At 33.1% G+C, this 18,430-nt stretch overlaps 1 protein-coding gene across 1 annotated transcript in view; it reads left to right on the top strand.

Moving 5' to 3' along the window:
* Nucleotides 1-18,430, top strand: part of LOC108775792 (glutamate receptor ionotropic, kainate 2) — a 125,859-nt gene that overhangs the window by 73,436 nt on the left and 33,993 nt on the right. Inside the window, exon 7 of the mRNA XM_018542238.1 lies at nucleotides 5,531-5,683. Coding sequence (XP_018397740.1) covers nucleotides 5,531-5,683 — 153 coding nt within the window. The remainder of the gene's footprint in view (nucleotides 1-5,530; nucleotides 5,684-18,430) is intronic.

The following is an 18,430-nucleotide window of genomic DNA, read 5'->3' as shown; positions in this document are numbered from 1 at the left end:
ATACTTGTATATACTTGTATATACTTGATACACGTATAGTTGCAATAGGCGTACATATAGTACTTAGTCTCTTTATAATCACGCGCTCGGAACCAAATGTGACAATAGAGAGGTTATCTTAGCTGTTCCTCAAAGCAGGACCGTAAGTAGCCTTCTTAAAAGCACATATGTAGCACTCACTGAGAGAAATGTTTTGATAACTTTATTTTATTGAGATGTGACTAATAAAGGTTTCTTACTTTAGTAAGTGCTTTTATTTTACATCGGTGCTAATTATTCTCCGTCAAACTATAGCAAATTAGACAAAATTGCATGTTTTATTCTTTACTACCAAACACTAAAAAGTTATGATAGCTCGATTATTCCGCGGTTACTGCGAGAAGCGACTTCTGGCCTGTGTTGGTTTATGAGTTTCCGTCCCGTCAATACTGTTTGGCTTTGGCGATGAATCGAGCCCGTCACGTACCATCAATTAAAACTCGTTGTTTCCGGCCCTATGTGCGATTTCATTATTTCTGCCGATCACAATTTCAAAAAATATCCGTATGTACCATTGCCCTGCGTATCGTTGTTATTCTGTTTGCGCGTCATTGCGTTTTGGACCATGTTGTCTGACCGAGTGTGGCGACTGGGAAAATGTATTTGTACAAATTGGCATAGACGTGCGCAATTTTGTACTTTTCTATATTTTGTACGTGATCGTCACGATACAACGAAATACAAATTCAATAACAGGACATTTTGTACGATTTTGATTAAAGACACGTTATAAAAATGGACAAGCAGTTCTATTGAGGCTGTCGGTGTTAAATATAAATGTTTTTAAGAATTTAATTAGGATTGCTCGATAATCTAGAAAGAATACTCTTTATATTCGTTTTACATATCGCAAATCTTTTTACATTACTTATACACGTTGCCATAAAATTACAATACCGCAGCCAACCTTATTTTGGATTCAGTAATCTGCAAGCAATCGCGAGTTGTATCGATCTCTCGCGCATCGTCGCCTCGACGCATCGCGCTGGCCGATCAGCGAATAAGTGCAGCGATCGGAAAAATTCGGAAATTTATTCGCTTGTATATAACGAACATTTTACTGACGGACGCATTATTCCATGCACACCTGTCATTTCGTGTGCTGTTTACATACGAACCTGTGGCTACAACTCAATTGCACGCGTCGCACATTATTTCAGTAAACAAAAACCTATATGTATGTGTTGAATTACATTACAACAAGGATGCGATTTTACCTAGCATGAATTATTCGTTACATTCATGATCATAGATCGGAATTTTCGCGGTATGAAACGTGTGATAACTGATAATGAATGAAGTTTCATAGAGTATCGGCTATCAATTGATTGATATATGTATCTAATGATTTCAGTTACCCAGAAAGTCATTAATTTTCACCAACATTAATATCTACCGAAATTGATGTTATCTCAATTTAGCTCAATTATTGACTAGATTTTCTTAATGGTTATATTATAATTATAAAATAACATTATATTATAATGTAATATTTAAAATAAATTCAATATTCTATCTAAAATATAATAAAAAATCTTAGACGATTAAAAGATAGAGAAATAATATTGCTTTCGAATGAACTCTTGGAGGAATTTTCGGACCACAAATTGATTACTTGTTCACTAAAGAATGTTTGCTTCTAGTGGAAGAATTTTAGGAATTTTTCACCGCGGTGTGTAACGAATCCGGTCATTTCCCAGGCAAATCTGCAAGTTTCTGGTCTCTTGTAACAACATACTCTTGTTACTACAAAAAAAAGCAACGAGAACATAACTACCCGCAGTTAACCCGTAAGCTATTTCAGACAGATTTCAAGTTCGTCGTGAGACGAGATTTGCGTCTACAAATAGTTTGCTAGAGCTTTATTGTTTGCCTCAGGCAGAAGTAAGACAAGCAGGATATGCTCACACCCACCTGAGTCACACTCGCTTTATTCTACCGTCGTACTCGTGCGTTTGCGTATCCTGCCGCATAAATTACGTTAGCGCCAGTTCATCAACTTTCACGCGAATGAACAAACTTTCCGGCGAATCCTCATTCCGGATTATTACTGCCCCGCACATCACCAGAGGTTTTAGCGTAATTGTAAAACCGCAACGCGCTCGACATCGATAATTTGCAAACTAATATTGAATAAAATTGCACGCGTAACTTTTTACTCATCTTATATAATAGTTTGCGAAATTTTATTGTGAATTTTTTACGTACCTAATCATCGAGCTTTAATATTCCATGATTAACAAGAGTAATAGGATAATAATTCAATTATTTAAACATAGCAATATAATTACGTCTGACTATTAAGGATGCGAAACACTTTGCATTAATAGTGTGTTATTAAAATTCGTATTAAAGTCAGTGAAAGTAATTAGAAATGTTATAGAATCTTATTTTTGATAGTAATTTCTGAGTAATATTAATTCTATCCACAGTTTCTTTTGATAAAGTTAACTAGTGCTTTGAAAAAGTCACTGTTAAGCCAAATATAATCTTAGCATAACATAAATAATAAAAGTGTCACCTACCAGTTACCTGTCGGAGTCTTAACTCTCTAGGGATGCGAGAAAGCTTTACTGTGTGCAGATTGAAAAGCTCTTCTCGATGTTTGAAAAATCACATTACGAAGATATCGCTTACATGCGCTCACAATGTTTCTTTATTTATATTGAAATACATTACTCGACAATTTATAAATTATATTAAGAGTATTTTTTGCCAAGAAAAAATTTTATTCTGGAGACTTAAAAAAATTCTGTTTGAGAATCAAAATATTGTTAGAATTCTTTCATTTTATCGTTTATTTTATCGCTTAGAGTGTTGAGAACAATAGTCAGAATTTTTAAGGACTTTAAAGAAAATGCCGGGAATGATCCATGAAAAATCTTTCATTCGTGGGAAATTGAGAAAATCCGAAACGAGAACATTGGAGTTGGTTAAAATCTGGAAAAGTTGATTAGTCGCGGTAAATTCGCGCGTCATCAACGTAAACACAATATTGGATCAACGTCGAGGAAGGTGCGGGGACACGTCGCACTTTAGCCCATAGCAAACAGTAAAAGCTCCTCCACAAACTACTCGTAACAGAAAGAGCGAGCATATAGCGAGTGATGAAGAGACGCGCAAGACTAAGCACGGGCGCCGGTCGTTTCCTGGATGCTTCCGCGTGTTTGTCCGCCTCAAATACGTGCCTTCCAGGACGCGCGGTGTAAAGAAGGTGCAGGGGAAGGGTAGGAAATGAAGACGAGAAGCGGTCGCGGGCGGAATGTTCGCGTCGTGCTTAGCATCCTTTCACGACTCTGAAATACGAGTGAAATCAATTCGCGACGTGACTACCCCGCATCGATCGCTACCATCGGAAGCTCCTACTAAAAATGTTCTGGAAACTAACAATCTCTCCCGCATCATCCCGATTGTAGTGACATTTTTACGTTTCATGATCAGTACATTGTTAAATTTATTATGTCAAATTGCATCCAATTTGAATTATTTTTAATATTATATTTCTATATAAATCGTCAGTGCTCCTCAATATATTATTAATTTAACTAAAAAGATGAAGCTAAACGATTTAACTCAACAAATGTATTAAATTTTACTTTTACAATCTTTTATTTAGATACTAAGTACATACGTTGATATTGACATTGTTTATTTTGAAACTAAACAATTCAACCACATAAATAGATAGATTTATATTTTGACTCATCGAAGTTAAAAATAACAAAAATATCTTGTAGCTCAAGAGATTGAATTAACATTTTACCACACATTGTTCTTTATATCTAACAAATAATGTTATAGTAAATAGATACAGATAGATATACTATAACATTAGCCATTTTTCACTAATTTTTAATAAACTGATGACACTTCGAATAACTTTTTGTTTATTGATTTTCACAAATACTATTACAAATGGTTTAATTACAATAATCTTTAAATCAACTTATTTATTTATTAATAAGTACATCTTTATTATCATTATTCGTTTTTATTAGTTGATATATTATTCGTGCATTACAATGCATAACGAAATCCAATCGCTAGAATAATAGATACATATTGTTATAATATTTAATGAAAAGCAGACATTATTAGTATTCCAATTTTATCGATATTTCAATATGTACTACTACACAATAAATACTAATAATTTCTCTGAAAAGCGAATAGATAATGAGCGTAACGTTGCTTTGATCATGTTACCCGTTCTTGCGTTAAATTTACTCTTTGACAAAAAAGTTATGCACTGATCTAGACATTAAAATTATTTTTCCAATAACGGTAATAGATACGATGTCAGATAAAATTTTCTTTTTTTAAATCTCTCAAGAAGAATCGAAATAGTTATAATAATAATATAGTAATGACAATAATAATAGCTTTTAACGTACGCTAGCTTTATAATGCGTTACGTTAATAGAACATTTTTTTATAACGCATTGGACATATTAAATTTTTAGTTAATAATTTATTTTTATAAATAAGATTGAATTAAATTTATAGCATTTTTAATTTTTGCTCATCTTTAGTCCTTTTTTGTATTATTATATTCGTTAACAATAACAATAATAATTGATTTCGCCGTATATAACTGTTTCCTAGCTATGATAATGACTGCGTTCAGTAGAAAAAGCAGCTTTACAACTGTTGTGAAATTATCAATATAATGGCGCATTTATTTTATAACTGTATATGTATTTTTCTATTGAAAATGATTTTCTTCGCCGATTGTTGTACCTACAATTAAAGAGAAAGAAAAGGGAAAGAGAAAAAAAAGCAATTTACAGTAAACATAACAAATTTTCGACGAGATAAGAATAAATAATGTGTGAATGAAATTAATTCATGCAACGCCGCCATCAAATCTTCCGTAGTCTCTTCTCACTGAATATTACATTTTCCGTCGACGTTTCCGGCGAGAACGCGACGTCGTCGTGACGACTAGATTAGAACTGGCGCGTAACTTCGACACGGCAACGTACCATGAATTTCATAATTCATGGAAATAAACGCACACACGTGACTAATAGCGTTACAATTAATAACCGGAGCATTTTGCTACGTGCTGCACGTAATTCGCGCCCGTTTGCTTTTCGAAGAACCTTTTGCATTCTCACATTTCACTCCCTTTATGTTCAATTAATTGTATTTATTCATAAGTTCAGTGCATTTAGTTAAAAATCGATATTAATTTACGATAATTAATATTTATATCTCAAATAATTGTAATTTTACAATTTTGAATTAAGTGCGCTACATTAAACAAACGCTTCCAGAATGTTGCTCTTACATTTACTAAATTTAATAATTAAGTAACATTTTATTTTGTTAAAAGTGATGATCACAAGCTGTCTTAAGATCTGAAGCAAAATAATTTTATTAAAATTCTAATTGATAGCGTTAGAAATATTCGTATATTTTTAAGTTATGCTTTGTATTATCGGGTGAGCATTAGCAATGGGTAAAGACGAGATTCATATTTTTTCAGGCCGAACCAGCGTTAATGTATGACAGTGTACAGGTGTTCGCGGTAGGATTACGTACCTTGGAGCAATCCCATGCTTTAAGGCCCGCCAATATTTCCTGCGAGCTCGAGCACCCCTGGGATGGCGGCTTGTCTCTTACCAACTATATCAACTCGGTAAGCTTACCCTCTTTTGCATTTCTCTACACCAATATACATGTATAATACGTAAATCACATATAATACCAACTTTGAACTTTTGGATTATAGGGTAGCATATACCTGGATTACTTGTATAAAACAAGTAACTGAATGAACATAATACAATGATTATCGTTAATTAGATTAGGTGACAAAACATGCGAAGTATACAATTTTGTATAAATTTAAATGTCATTGTATTTAGTATCAATGTTACTATTTATTTTCACATAAACTCACGTTTATTCGAATATTGTAGAAATTTATATTGTTTTTATGACATAGAGAGATCTTAGGTGCACCGTAAAACCGCGGTGTTCTCGCCGTAAATACACTCACGGGACATATTTTAATTTTTCATAACACCGTCCCCGTATACATTCTCCACAATGTCGTAGCATTGCCACCTGCCTCTGACTTTTCCCGAGAATAGACATTGTCGAAGAGGGGAAAATTCGCGTCGGGAAACTCCATCGTTGCTCTTTAACAGCATTGCTTGCTAGATTCACGTCGGGAGACAACCCCGAGGGGAAAGAAACATGCTGCAATGGCTTACCGTAAATTATAGCTGCTAAGATCTGGCTGGCGTCCAAAATAAACGATATCCGATATATATTATAGTAGCAAGCATTTCGCTCGATTCGTGCAAATATTTAACATGACGCGGAAGAGAACATCGGATATCATCATTTATGCACCAGACACAAGAAATCCGAATGAATCTCATTTAAAAAAATCTTTGTTTATCTTTCTACTATATATATATATATTACTGTTTTACAATCAAAACATTATAGAGATATATTTTTACAATTTCCAATGCGTTAACTTTTTACATGAAACATTCGAACTTTTATTACATTATTTCAGCTTATATTATTTTTTCGGATTGTTAATATTCTGTTGAGATGTTTCTAATAATAATAGTGCTCTTTAAAGGGAGCATCTAGCAGTGTAGGAGAGAACGCGTTTCAATAAATTTCAATCAACGTTTTGCGCGCGAGCGTATGTCGCTCGTACGAGACACTGCGCTACTAGCGTATAGCAGCGCGACGGATAAATTGTTTAATACCATGATGGACGATTCCAAAGCTGTCACAAGCAGGAGCCACAAATCCTTCCGTGATGTTGTACTTCCCCTTTTCAACCTGTACGACATTCTTCCCTTTCCCGTGTCCGACAAGGTACGATATCCAGCTGCAGTGTTTCAGGATTGATATCTACTAGAGACAGAAAGAAAATCCCGATACGTTTTTCGTTCTTTCATAAAACATATTATACACGCACGTTATAGAAATAAAAATTATATTTTATAATTATATAAGCTGTTTTTATATTTTTTATTATTTATTAAGTAAATTTCCTTAAGAGAAATTTATTTTATTTATTATTTTTTACATATATATTATACATAATATATTTCATAAGAGAAAAGAGAAAACAATGTCTCTCAATTCTCTTTTCTTCCCTTTCTAATGGATATTAATTGTGAAATACAACATTACGACTGAATACGTACATACACCAAACGTAGAACATTTCTAATTTCTTAACGTATTATTTCCTATATCTTGCGTGCAAAAGTTTCCTACCAGATGGATTTTTCACGTTTTCTTTCAAAAGCAAAGACCAAATTTTTGATTAGTATTGTATGTAACTGACTGAAAGAATTAGCTAGATATCAAAAATGATGTTATATGTGCACAAGAACATCTTTAAATTTTTTCGTTATTTGCTAGTTAAAAGAAAATGCCATTATAAAATAAATATTTTAGCATAACGATTCTCAATATGTCTCGAAGATAGTCACAAAAAGAGAAAGAGAAAAGAATTATCTTCAAATAATAATATAAAATCTTAGACCTTTTTAATTCCTGGAATTCAATCTAGTATCTATATGAAAAGAACCAAATCGTCGCAAGATTTTTTACAAATATTTAAACAAGCCTGAATTACAAGTTTTAACGGAAGAATGAAATCTGATACCACATAATTATGTTACGCATTTATTCTCCATCGTTGTTATTATTACAAAAAACACATTTTTCTCTGTGAAATGCTACTAACAGTAAATATTAAAACATTACGGAATAACAATATTAGCAGTAAAATGTTAATTAAAATATCACAAAACTATAAATATTATATAAATTATTACGTTTATTTGCCTCGCAAAACATTTGTCGGATACTTTTGAACGTTAGTTAAATAATCTCTTAAATAAACACATTTAGTAATAAATATCTAATAATTATATTCAGTATTAAACAGTGTTCGTTTTTATAATTATTTAGTAATTATTTTTTTAATGACATATCCTTATATCCAATATTAGTCAAAATTTCTTTGATCTTCATTTGATTTGAAAGAAAACGAGAAATGTCTATCTGAGATTTAACATGACGTATATTTCACACGATTTTTGTGTGTAGAAATATTTACAATAATTTTACAACTGATCTCAAGTACACAAACGTGCACCAATGGGAATCTCTTTTACACACGTTTGAACCAGTTTCCATCACGATTCGGTGACCCTTCGTTAAGCGGGAAGTTCGTGGTGCTATATATCTGAATTGGCGCATAGAGTTCAATTTTCCCGAATTGTACAGAGACTTTCGTAACCCGGCGCGTACGTGACTTTCACGTTGCTTGTTAGGAAATAAAAAGTTGCTACGGTAAATGCACCGACACGAGAGACCATTGGAGAATTTAAACACGGCTGAAGGAGGAAGAGGCATGAGAAAAGTGAAAGAAACAAAGATAGACATCGAAGAGAAAGAGAGGATAAGAGCGAAGACTAACGCTGCGCACTTTCGCAGTAAGAAACTTACAAGAGTAATAAAAATCGTACCAGTATCACCTCGTATATACCGGAGAAGAAAATGGTAACCGTTAGTGTCTGCATGTTTTTGTCAAGGAAATATCTTTTGTGAGAATTAGTTGAAGCGCTCACAAGAGATGGAAGGAGGAAACTCGCGCGTGCGACGAACCCGGGATACGGAACTAAACCAACCATCGTGCCACTTTAAGAGCAGGACAAACATCGTGTATACTACCTTGCTTGTCATCCCACAAACGAAATAACATCGCATACTTCGGATGCAGTAGACAATACGACCGTCCGCATTTACTTTGCAGCGTCTTCTTGTTTATGTGTGTGCATCCATAATTAGTTAAGTTTACCTTCTTTAGCTTCCCTTTAGCGACTAACTGTCTTCAACAAAGAAAGGATCTAAGGGTTAAAGCTCCATCGTCCATGATATCTCGTCCCTCCGATTTCTCTCCTCTCGTTCTTGGTCGAACGTACCGACTATCCACGTGCGATTATTAATTTAATAATGCCATAGTGAGATTCCAATATCAGTCGAAGAGCTATAAATAATCGACTCGGGGATATTTGCGCCGCCGCCGTCTCCTGCTGATGCTGGAATTCTGGCATAACATCCGGTCCGATGTGCCGACGCAGTTTAGATTATGACATCGAATATGTCGAAAGTGAATTAATGACGCCGCGCCCAGCATTCGAATACATATCCATCTTATATGGTACAGAGACCAATAAATATCATCTGGCTCGCGATATGCCTCGTACACGCGGTATACCATATAACAATCAGCTGATTACACATTTGCGCATAAATGCGATTGTTCGCGATATATTTGTACTTATACACCTGTAATATACAATAGCAGAATACAATACAAATACCGATAATTCTTATAAAAATATATCGTGAGAAATACGTTTAATCAAATTTTGAGAAATTGAAACACATCAGAAATGAAACTCTTTATTGTTCATATCATTTCTGCTTATCACACGACTTTAAATGTTGAAAAGTGGAACATGCTTGTCCTTCGACGCATCTACATATAATGTCACCCTTTTTTCTCCTCTTGATCGCAAAAGCGTCACACGACACCGTCGTGGAATTATTTGGCGGCCTTCCGAGAGTTTTTATTGCTGAATTAGCTATTTCGTATTGTCTGCTCTCGCGCCTTTCAAGGATCTTTGCTTCACTTGTGTGACTTTTGGCACACGTGTTATACTCTTGTTTATTTCGTCGGCATTATTCTACTTTTATACCCTGATTTAGTCCGGCGACAAGGGCAAACGTAAAATGGGCCATCGGATTAAGATCCGTCCGCTTGCCAAATTTCTCATACATAAGGTAAACGAATATTGCGCGCGACACTGGCCGGATTGTTAAGATGCCAAGCAGTGTGGTCTAAGTTTTCGTAAACTTTCAAAATTCCTTTTGCGTATTTTAGCGAGAAATTTATGATTTCATTCGAATACGATAATAATACTGAAAAATCATCGATATTCTTTTAATGATACATTCGAATCAATCTGAAATAGATCTTTTTTTTTTATTAAAGAAACTTATTTATTGCAATTTTTTCAATTTTTTGCATTATGTAATTTTTTATCCTCTCTTTAATCTTAAAATCTTTATTGGTATAAAGTCCATTTAAAATTGATCGAAGAGCATAGTTTTCTTATCCACACACACACACATTTGCGGTTGCTTAAAATTTAGTTTACATAATTTTCTTCTTTAAGCGATATAATTTAAAAATTATTGATATTTTGACATTTCAATTAAAAAAGTTAATTCGAATTTGCCAAGGAAATCATTAATGTTTTTTAAATCTCAACAAAATTGCCTTATATTTTTATATAACGAGTCCTTATTTCTTTTTCTATTAATTTCTTATTATTTTTCATATTCGCGGAATTTTTTAATAACCATCTTATTATTGTATATTTTGAGGTCTAGCAGCGCCAAAAATATATTTATAATATAATTTAAACAATAAAACTAAATTAAGACTATTTAAAAGTTGATAAATTCAGCCATTTATTGTGAGATCCGATAATCTCGGGTACACGGAACTCATCGACTCGCGTAAAGATACACGGTGCGGTCTCGCGCTTCGCGTTCACTTGGCGCGAGACACTACCGTGTCTCTTGATTTCATGTATATACTTGTTCTGTTGTTCAATTTCGTTTAATTAAATTTAATAAATCCAGTATTTATTTAACTTAACGCCAATGCTTTACGCTCGATTTTACACACAGCTTGTTTTTGAAAAATTACTTATTCTTTGTGATTTATGTATACATGATTTATTTTGTAAAAATTTATTGTGATTTATTTTTTACAATAATAATAGTCACATTTGTAGAAATTTTAAATATGTGATTCTTTTATCTCAAATATAAAATAAAGACAATTTAATATGACATGACGGCAGCGTACCTCTTTATATTTATAACAAGCAAATTGGATGTATGTTACACAAAGGATAAGTTATCTCAGTGAAAATTTCATAGTAAAGCATTACATAAAGTTTAAGAAGCAAAAGTTCTAAACAGATTCAACGTAAAAACAAAGTAAAAAATTGAGAAAAACAAATTTTTAGTTTAAAATTTAATTAAGATACTTTCTTTGTTGAAAAAGAAAAAGTAAATTTATTAGAATTTATCAAAAAATTTATTAAAATTTATTAAAATTAAGATTAATATTGAAATAAAATATTATTTTATATTGAAATATAAAAACTTATTATAATATAACGTTAAAAAATACAGAGGATTATCATTTCAACATTTTCTTTCAAAATCTGCAATTTTTCGAAAGTATAAATTATATTGAAAGTATAAATCATACTACGAAAATTGTGTTGAATTATAAGAGCATATTTCGTGGTACTCGTAATTCGCGCTGCTTTATCTTCACTTTGCTAATACGATCGAATCGATACAGAAAATGAACAGGAACATATCCGCGCGATACGCTTGCGGCAGAAGTATCATACGGACCGCTGTTTGCACGAGTTACCTAATATAAATAAATATTCGCTTTATGGCGAAAATGGGATCGCGATCGTTGCTCGATAAATCAGCGTAAATTTTGCAATATCCCGCAACCACCCTGTTGTTTATCTGCGAACGTGCCAATGCACGCTGTTCTCTCAACAGAGAATTATATTATGTATGCTATATTCACTATTTATAGTAAATAAAGCTTTTATAATAAATGATGAAACACATGATAAAATGGAAAATGTCAGAGTGATTATGCGAAAATTTTTAATTATCTAATAAAGAAGATAATAAATAAATATATGTGTGGGTAAAAAAACATTGAATTTAAAATAATATATAAATAATATAGTCATGTAGTATTTTACATTTTAAATTTGGTATTAAATGTAGTTTTAAATACTAGATATTAAGTACTATAAAAACTTTTAAAAATTTTTGTATCTTTTAAGACAAATTTATGTGAAAATTTTTATACAGTTATCTACTTTTATAAAGTATATTGTATTTTCAATTTTCTCATAAAATCTCTGCAATGGTGTCACAATACGTAACTAACTACCACCATTTTCTACAACTAATTAATGCAGCGTACGATGAAAACGAAATTCTCCGCGCTCGTAACGTTCGTACCTTTACGATCCAGTGGACAGAAAATTCGTTCATGGCGGCAGAACCGGTCTGACGCGCGTTACAATTGCATGTTGGTTGGCCTTTTATTATCTTTCTCCATATATGTATATTGCTCGCATCTCCGCAACTACGATTTTACCTTGGAATTGCCTTCACAGCTCACCACCATTACAATAGTATTTTTACGTTCGCAAAAAATTGCTTGTACCGTGTATTCTTCTATTTACGCAAAAATTTGCTTTTTACCTTATTTTGTTATATCAAATTCCAAAATATTAAACTATTTTCGTATTATATTTAGTATTAGTTATATTTTTATATTGTCATTAAATTATATATTTATGTTGTAATTATATATAACAGAGATACTTTCATACATCTATTCCCTTAATCATGGACTTGCAATTTGATGTTCTTTTTTAGATATCTTGCTTTGTGACAGTACAACTAATGTATCTATTGAATAGTATATTTAAACACATGGTTTTATCGTGTATAGGTAATTAGGAACGAGCTCGAAATATGTTTGTGAAAGTAACAAATCCGTCGTACAGATCTATCATCCCCTTGAGCCAGTTTCATCGTTATCTTGGCTATATCTTCGCCAATTCTCTAGTCAAAACAATGTGAATCATTTAAAATTTATATTTAATTAAATTTTTATTAAGTATGAAACTTATAATTAAAATATACTTTATATTAATGTTAATTATTATCACAATTTTAGCAAGATATTTATTATTTGAAAAATATTATAACAAATTGTTAAACTTGATTAAACAAATTGTTTTTTTTACAAAGGTGAAGAAAGTCATTTTTAAAAGGACCGATTATCGATTATGGGAGAAAAAATACGTAATTGTGAAAAACGAGAATCAATCTATAAGCTTTCAGCTTCATATAAAAATATTTGCTGTTTAACCAGCATATAGAAAAGCTTTCCTTTTGAAAACATCGACGTTCTCTTACATATTATTTTTTCATAATATTTTCCATTTATCTGCAATCAGATATCATATCTGATTTTTAGCTTATCAGTTTTTTAAATTGGGTTAGTTTTTAATCTGAGCAAAGAGAAAACACATATATATATATATGGTATATTTCGCATATGATGTGAAAATTTATATAAAAAGATTTATTTAGAAGATAAAAACTATTTTTTTTTTCATGTGAATAGATATTGCCATTAAAGTTTTAAAAATTGTTTTTTGTTATGACTAAATTTCTAGTTAATGCAAACATGACGGCAATGCCATTATCGAGTAAATGGAATTTACTGCGCGCACAATTGATTCCTACTATTATTATACCATCGTCGAATTACCAAGCAATTGACGAGTAATTTTCGATAATAGCAATGACCATGTTCGTTTTGTCTGTCTCCTAATATTCGATATTTCTCTATACGTACACTTGTTTAACCACACGGAGTTCACAATTTAATGAAAACAAAATGCGAAATATGCATAGAACATCCGATGTGAGAGAAGCGTATATTATTGCGATTATCGATTTCAGTATAGGTATGTTAAAATGAGGTCGTTCTTTTGTTATATCTCGGAGAACACGAGATATAGGGGAAAAAACGATCTTATTTTAACATATCAACTTCCTCCATCTTCACCAAAACATTCCCGAGCTTGTGCAATGTTTTGGATGATCGCTTACCGAAATTGCCCTCCGTTATGCTTCGCTGTTACATATTGCAATCTCACCCTCCTGTTGTCTTCTCTTTTTCTTTTTTTATTTGCTCCTATTGATACTTGTCTCCTTTCTCTTCATGATACTTCTAGTTTCCAATTTTATCCGCTCAGAAATTTCAGTCTACATACGTCACTCGCAAATAATTGGATATATCAATTCTAAAAAAAAATAAGAAATTTTTATTTATTGATAGAAAAAAATGTAAGTTTTTCATAAATAATAAAAGTTTATCGAATTGTTTGGATATAAAATATAGTTTCAGAGTTACACTCAGGTCAGTGTTAAGATTCTCGCAAATATTTGATATACAGTGATTGCCAAAAGTTTTCAACATATAATTTTATAAAAGACAAAATTCTAGCTCAATAATTGCTGATGCAAACTAGAGGTAGTAGAAAGGTCAATGTATGAGCTTGATATAATTTTAGAATAATTTTTGACAATTTATTTCTTAGTTTAAATTAACAAAATGCTTGTTGTGATCAAGCAGTTGCCACACTACCTATATTAATTTGTAAATTAATGTTATTAATAAATTTCGTTTTTTGCTATGCAAATTAAATAATTAAACAGTCTAAATCGAGCTAAATGGATTTAATAATTGTAATTATTGATCATGAATTTACAATATAGAAATTAATACAAAAAAACTAACTAACAAAAATGTCGATAACACCAGTGTAAATTAATGGTTTTTGCATTCATCAAAGTGTCAACGTTTCACGAGACAAGGATCCGCGTTGACGGTTCAATTACTTGCCCGTAGAAGCAGTGATCTTTCTTAAGTGATTAGAATATCCATTCTTCGCGCCATTGCCCTAAGCCGGTCTGTGACGGCTCTTAAATCCTCTAGGATTTAGATAGCGCTCGCTCGGACGCATCGTAACGTGCCGGATTTGCTGGGACGCGGATATCGTCGGGTCAAATTGCTCTCATTCTACTTGCTCGTGCGTAATAGGCGGTATAACGCGATTAATATCGCTCATAAAAGCGCTTGTCGAGCGGTCTGAAGAGATTACACACGCTGTAACGCGCTCGACTACTTAGTCTTTGTATGTTGGACGCACTCGGCGCGAGACCATACATTATTTAATCGTTATGTACTAAGCTTATTTCACGGAGTGTCATTCACAGATATTAACTTCTGAAAGATTAAAAAGACGTAGTATCCAGTGGAATAACGTAGTAGCGAAACAATACATCTTCGCGTTAACGATTTACACGGATTTTCTAGTGACCGTCGTCGTTCTACCACGCTAAGAACGTCATAAATGTGATTAACGTGAGCGCGAACATTATTTTACGTGTTTGCGTCGAGGGCAGGATTTATTCCTTTCTTCCACATAATGCGAAATAATTTCCCTCGAGACACACAGCGATACTTTATCGTAAAAAATTATGATTAATAACATAAATTGCTCATGGAAACGTGTAAGTACAGATATTCCAAATACTTAGATTGCAGTTTATTCATACGATTCAAATAATTAAAAATAAGAACATTTTGTACTCCCTGAGTCTTTTTTTAATTAATATAGAATATAATCAATTTATGCTATTAATGCTTTGCATATACGAGCTAGACTTCTACACGTTAAGAATGATGTTTGTACACTCATATTTATGACTTTTGCACTCGCTTTGCAATGCTAATGACAGCCGGCTGGTATTTTAGTTAGACAACATTTGGAGATGCGCCAGGGTTTTCCCATTGCATGGTCACTTGCTGTTATTAACAATACCCAGCGCGTACAATAGTCGATATTCAATTCCAGGACGACTCGCGCGTACACGAACGACACCGCCGTCAAATCCTGCCGGCGTATCAGATTCTGCAGCGGATGTAGCACGCGCAAAACGATAAAATTGCCTTTTTGCGTGACATTCCTTAATAGATTTTTTTTCTGTTGACTCTGCGACATCCGCTAACGCCGTTGCTGTACTTTACGACACTCCCGACAGTTGAAACGAGTTTTTATAACGTATATGTATGATCCAATACGTTAGCCTTTGAAAAACATTGATATATATTGGCGGTTATCGAAAAGAAAAGATGTGGCATAATCAAGATCGTGAGTTTAATAAATAAAAATGTGTATATTACATAAAAAATATGTGTAAATTATTTTTATTTTAATATAATTTATTCTAACTTTAATCCGATTTTATTCTTTCAAGTAATGAGCAAATACTCACTTCTTTGTTTTACTCATAAGAGCGTACGTGATGTGTATAATTATATTTTATTATTAAAAACTATATTTAACCCTCTGTCGAAAAGATGAAATTTTCTTTCGTAAGCTGAGTCTTTGAATTATAGTAAAGATTTTTGTATTAATCCGCACAAAAATCTGGAAAAAAAATTGCTCGCATAACTAAATAATGACAGTCTTATTGATCTGAGCTGGGTCTATGTAATTAAATAATATTTCAGTGCAAATTTATATACATATCCTATTCTGTAATTTGTATGTCAAAATCGTTTTTATAATAGTTGAAAAGTAATCATATATATCGAACTATGGTAGTAATAACAAAAATTCTTACATGTATCATACTTGTTATTATAATGAAACATAATTATATACGACGCTCTCTTGCAAGAACCCAATTTAAAGAAGTGAACATTTGCTCATTATATTAAAGAATAAAATTAAATTAAAGTTAAAATGAATTATATTAAAATAAAAATTTGCACACATCTCTCTGCGACGGAAATTATATATACATTCTCTTATTAAAATTAAGTTCTGATTGTGTCACATCTCTTTTAATTGTCTTACTAATCAATATTAATAACACGCTATTTTAATTTTACTACGATGTACTTTAAAAAATTACGATCAATAACTGCAAATTTATGTTTTCTATATAAGCAACGTTATTAATCACTAGATGCGTGCGTGAGAATTCGAAAATCAGTCTCAAAAACATTCCTAGCTTATACAAATGTTCTCTCGAGTGATGTTATCGAGGATTCGTTCCTCCGAATGTAATGGTCGTACCTTGGCAGCGAGAAATGTCCCAGGGCGAAGCTCAGAATTGCCGCGCAGTATAACCGAGTTAGTTTCTGCTCCCTAATAGGGCATTTCAGCATTCTGCTAAGTCCTTACCAGAACGGCATTATGCTTCCAGCCGAGTGGCTTAATTGAACCGAACGAGAAATAATTGCCATAGCAAAGCTCGCGCACGAGATATGGTGTCGCGCGAATGGGAAATGCCTCCGACCGAGTCGTTTCCATTAGCAATAATCTTCCAAATCCTGCGAAGATACGGACATTAAATTATCACAAACGAAAGAGGACGCATTTGAAGGATTTTGAAACTACCTTGAATGATTAAAGTTAAAAAATTTCTGATATAGATAATGTCATAAGAATGATATGAATATTAGCATCGTTTTTTATTGTCCAGCACGATTAAAGCAACTACTCGTATTTAACAATGATAATTTCGCGATGTATTATCTACGAGCCATTACAGTATCGACATCCTGCCAATCAACGTCCTGTCTAGACGTTAATTATACTGCCAATGGAATTGACACTGCGGTAATTTCTCACTGGAGATCACGTTTACGAGACTGACATTCGCCAATAACACAGTTTCCTCGCGCAAACATCGTCATTCAAGTGGCATAATTAAGGGTGTAATTAGGGTATTTACTTTGGAAGCGAGCGAGCATGAAGAATTGTATAATAAAACGCGTAGCAGCAAACGAACTTCCTTGTTTTTTATCACAACCGGGAACAACGAGACATTGCCTTGGAAGAGGAGGAGTCGCTATGGGAAGGAAAGCGCTTGATTAATTGTGGGAGCACGAGAAGACTGAAAGCACGAAGACAAGATTACACCGTGGCGAGGACCCGCTGACTTTTACCCTAATTAAACGTTCGCAGATAAGCCGCGCTCCTGCAGTTTATATATACGCTTAACACCAACGTGAGACCATCGTCCATTGCATGAAGAGCGAAAACGTGTTCCGGCAGATGTATTTGAGAAGAATATGGAAGGACGTTGTTAAATAATTTATTGCATGATTTAAAAGCTCGTTTTACTGAACATAGCTATTAACTTTTCGACTAGACTCCCTATATTACAGGTAAGGCAAATCGATGCCTAATATCGCGTGACTAACGTCTAAACTATAATGACGTTCCACGTACGCATCTATATAGTTGCCTTACAACCTGTTGAATACGGAATTGCTTGCGTCAAAATTTATGACATGGTAGAACTGCGTGATAAATTACCTAACCCACTTTGGAGACTATGAAGTAGTCAATGCTTCAAGTTCAACCTTTTGGTTGATTAAATGTGTTGACCTTAATTAAATTACACCGAATACTATGAAAATTGTATGTGGAGTTTCCGTAATATCGCAATGTGATATCAATTTCAGCCGCGCACCATCTCCGTTTTTGCGCCGTTGAAAAATATCAGCGACATACGCAGCGCACCGCAAACTTACTTCTTTCTCTAAAAAAGTGTGATTAAGGATGCCGCGGTAATTAGGTGTTCACGTTCGGACGGTTTACCGCTTAAT

The sequence above is a fragment of the Cyphomyrmex costatus genome, unplaced genomic scaffold, assembly GCF_001594065.2.
Source record: "Cyphomyrmex costatus isolate MS0001 unplaced genomic scaffold, Ccosl1.0 scaffold32, whole genome shotgun sequence".
In the NCBI taxonomy this organism is placed as follows: Eukaryota; Metazoa; Arthropoda; class Insecta; order Hymenoptera; family Formicidae; genus Cyphomyrmex; species Cyphomyrmex costatus.
Note: the sequence above shows the minus strand (reverse complement) of the source record. Positions and strands in the feature narration are given on the sequence as shown.